The 4,465-nt window shown below is 42.2% G+C and overlaps 1 protein-coding gene across 1 annotated transcript in view; it reads right to left on the reverse strand.

Moving 5' to 3' along the window:
* Acadl (acyl-CoA dehydrogenase long chain) overlaps positions 1-4,465 on the reverse strand; it is a 30,612-nt gene that overhangs the window by 17,421 nt on the left and 8,726 nt on the right. Inside the window, exon 4 of the mRNA XM_021158666.2 lies at positions 3,916-4,080. Within this exon, the coding sequence (XP_021014325.1) occupies positions 3,916-4,080 (165 nt within the window). The remainder of the gene's footprint in view (positions 1-3,915; positions 4,081-4,465) is intronic.

Below are 4,465 nucleotides of genomic sequence, written 5' to 3' on the forward strand. Positions count from 1 at the left end.
ATGGTGTCAGCGTTTGGAAGCTGATTATGGGATGGATCCCTGGATATGGCAGTCTCTAAATGGTCCATCCTTTCATCACAGCTCCAAACTTTGTCCAAACTCCTTCCATGGGTGGATGATGTTATTTCAAGGCTTGCTACCTTCCTACAATTATGAAACACCATGTACTTAAATGCCTTTACTCAGGCTGGTTCAACACTCTCTCTTCATCAGAAATGTGGGTATTTTAAAAACAGGGGCTGAAGGGATGGCCCATTAGTGATGAACCCTTGTTGGTCTTGCAGAGGATGAAGGTTCAACTCCCCAGAACACATATGGTGGCTCACAGCCATCCATAAGCCCAGTCCCAGTGTCCTCTCCTCACCTCCATGGGCACCTGTCATACCCATGGTACACATTCATACGTGTAGGCAAAATTGTCATGCCCAGAAATCTAAAAAGTTAAACATTTTTCAATTGTCATCTTCCTAACACACCAACTCTAAAAGGAGTGTATGTTTCTAGATATTTCTATTTAAAATATGAAAAGGGGCTGAAAAGACAGCTCAATGCTGAAGAACACTTACTGTTCTTCCAAAGGACACAATATGGTTGTCAGGGTTAGTATCAGGTGTCTGGAAAACGTCTGTGATTCCAGCTTCCAGGGGACACATTCTCCTCCTCTAACTTTGGTGGGAACCTAAATTCATACATACACACCCACCCACACATACATGTAACCTACTAAAAATCGTAAAAATAAATAAGATACATTTTTAAAAAACAATATTCAAAGGAGAAAACTATTCATCTACTTGAGATCATATGGTCTTTTGAGACAAGAGCTGATTTGTAGCTTGGGCTGTCCTAGAACTCACTACATATCCCAGTCTGACCTCTAACAAGGATCCTCCTGCCTCAGTCTTACAAGCACTGGGATTTCAAATCTGTTCAACGAGGCCTGGTCTTCAAAACAATTTATCTCCGGAATAAGCATTCTTAAAATATACTCTACCTATGTTTTTCAGTGGATATAAACATACATATTAATATATGTATTTTTTATAAAATTAGGACCATATATGACTCTGATCTTATTATCTAGTATTTTTCTATAAGATAATTTTTTGGGGGGGTTGGTTTTGGTTTGAGTTTTGAAACTGGGTCTGTCTATTATGTAGTTCTGGCTATCCTGGAACTTGCTTATAAACCAAGCTGGCCTTGAACTCAGAGATTCACCTGCCTCTGGTTTAAAGTATACATCATACCCATCTCTGTAAGATAATTTGTACTTATATAAGGGCTTTTTCTTAATTATTTAGTGTAATGTATGTTTGTGTGTGCGTGCACAGTCATAAAAGCATGCCACAGCATGTGTGTGGAGGTCAGGGGCCAATGTATGGGAATTACGTGGCGTTTTCTTCTACCATGTGTCCCCTTGGAGATCAAACTTAGGTTTCCAGGCTTGGTGGCAGGCATCTTTACCCACTGAGCCATCTCAGCAGGCCAAGCACTAGTTTAAAATGTTCATTAATACTCTACAACAAACAGCACAGTATATAATTAGTTCACATTACATCACTGTAGGTGATACTTGTCTTTTTATACTCTTAAGAATATACTTTCCCTTAAGAAATACTTTCTATATTAGACTAAATATTATTCCCCACCAACCCAGAGATACCAGGCCCTAATCCCTGATATATTACATGACATGACATGACATGACATGACATGACATGACATGAAAAGGGGACCTGGCAGAGGTGACTGACTCAAGTCAGGGCTGTGAGACATAAAGATTATCATGGATGATCTACATGAGCTCTAAATGCTACAGATATTCTTAGGAGCACGACAGAGAGAGACGGAGACCGCAATGCGACCCTAGGTAATACGCCAGCAAATGCTAGGAGCCACCAGGACAGGGAGGCTAGGTAGGCATGAGCTTGTCCCTTTACCCTTTACCCTCGGGAGGGTGTATGGCCCAGCTTTGGACTGGGTCCAAAGATACCAATTGTGGATTTCCAGCCCTCAGAAACGAGAGAGAAACTCATTTAAAGACCGATTAGTGCTGGATTGTGATTATATTATCATTGCTGGCATCAGTTCCTGAGATCTGAACATGCGTTGTTAAAAGAGCTGTTTTGGAGACTGGAGAAATGGCTCAGAGGTTAAGAGCACTCGGTCCTCTTGTGCAGGACCTAGATTTAGTTCCCAGCACCCACAGCAGGCAGTTTACAACAGCAACTCCAGCCCCAGGGAATCCAACATCCTCTTCTGGTTTCCATGGGTAACACACACACAGAGACAGAGACAGAGACAAAGAGACAGACAGACAGACATAAACCAAGCAACAACAAAACCTGGTTGTTCCATGCAGGGACATAACCAGGTAATAAAGCTGATTACATAAGTTAATGGTTTGTCCTTACAACTTTTCATGGTACACATGAAACAATGAAAATGGTTTAACCATATACAATCTAGTAATGACAAGAACATATACGCTCATAATATCTCTGAGTATTACCTCAGTTTCCCTGATCCTGACATTGAGACTAGAGATTTTCACAACATACACACATGCGCGCAGTATCATAACATCTCAAATACAATGTAGTCAACAATGTGCTGTATGTTCTTTTCAAAGACCTCTTTTCTCATTTCCTTCTCTTCTTCTAACATGGGGCCTATAATTCTCTATCTTATTTGAACTTTTATCACCAAATAAGAATTAACGTGAGAGATCAATGTGAGAACTTACAAACCCCACAGCATCATGTAAATATACACACATAAGCACAAAGGTGTTGCCAATGAACGTAGAAGGGGAAGGGCTGGTGGGACAGAAAGGTTTCCAGCAACTGCAAGCCTTTTAGTAAAGTTCTCATCACTTTTATTACTCTATGTACACACACACACACCGTGTGCACACACCACGCACAGCGAGCACACGGTGTTGAGCCCATTTCCTCCTTCCATCTTCATGCACACTGCACCCAGGCTGCCAGGCCTGCAATAGGAGCAAGCCCCCTGACCGACTGAGTCACCTCACTGGCCCGGCCCTGGCAACCTCTCTGTGGAGGCCAAATCTAAGTTAAGAGTGTATCGGGCAACCCATCTCTGATACTGTGTCCCATCTGCTCTGTTCTTTTCCTCTCATACGCGCATCCAGGTTTCTCAACATTTTGACATTCTTCTCCATTCAAAATGTCTCTGTTTTTACGCACTCTCTTCCTTTTAAAATGCATAGCCTCCAAGGCCTGTGTCCAGGCTTCCAGACAACCATGTTTAACACCTCACTCCACACATCCCACTTAAAAGACTATTGATATAGACTATGTATGTATTTATACATCATGCTAAAGACTCACTCACGCCTACCACTGTGTTTCCAGTACACTAGGTGGGTGGCTATCTTGAACCCAGCATGCATTACAACTGCTTTGCCATTATTTGTGTACAAAAGCACCTTGCTTTACAGCTGGAGTTTCATACTGTGAATTATGCAGGTGCTCCCTTTTGCCTTGCATACAGCTCAGAATCTTACCTGCCACCTAGAACCCACAGAAACTGGGGGAATTAGTTCCAGACTTCTACTCCCAGATACCAAAACCCACACACCATTGCATACACCCTACACAATCTTCCCACATACTCTACATTGTAACTTCTGGATTATTGCCAAAATCCAGGTCAATGGAAAGGCGATGTAAAATCATCGCTATACTATATTTTCTAGGAAATAACAACATGAAACGTGTATACTTTCAGTACAGATGCAATTGTTTTTCCAAATATTTTCAATCAAAGACCGTGTAAATTCATGAATGCAGAACCCACATTTACGGAGAACTGTGCAGTACACCTAGCAAATGTTTGCTCTTAGGACTCTGCCTCTAAGAATCCAGAACCAGCTAAGTGAGGACGTACCTTCCAGCCCCAGGCTCTGTCATGGCTATGGCACCGATACACTTGCCCGCCGTCATCTGGGGGATGAACTTCTCGATCTGTTCTTTTGTGCCGTAATTCGCAATATAGGGCATGACAATATCTGAGTGGAGGCTGAAGCCAGGGCCTGTGCAATTGGAGTACGCTCTTAGAACAAAAGAGGAGGGAAACAGAACCATGAAATAGCTATTGGGTTAAGTTTAATTTCAAATTTACTAACACAGTGAAGAATTTCTGAAGGCCTCACTGTCCTGGGTGGTAATAGCCTGCTTTCTCTTAAGCCCACAACCTTCCCAGTGCCATCTCTGTTTTTACTGACCTTTTTTCACTGTGGGCGCTGTAGTGGCTATTCTTGGTTGTCAACTTGACTATATTTGGAATGAACTACAATCCAGAATTGGAAGGCTCACCAGTGACCCTTATCTGGAGGCTTGGAGATCCTTATCTGGATCTTGGTATGGAGATCTTGAGATATAGTGGCTATGGATTCCAGAAGATTAAATCTCCGAGTTTAAGGAGATTTAATCTGGGC

The sequence above is a fragment of the Mus caroli genome, chromosome 1, assembly GCF_900094665.2.
Source record: "Mus caroli chromosome 1, CAROLI_EIJ_v1.1, whole genome shotgun sequence".
NCBI lineage: Eukaryota > Metazoa > Chordata > Mammalia > Rodentia > Muridae > Mus > Mus caroli.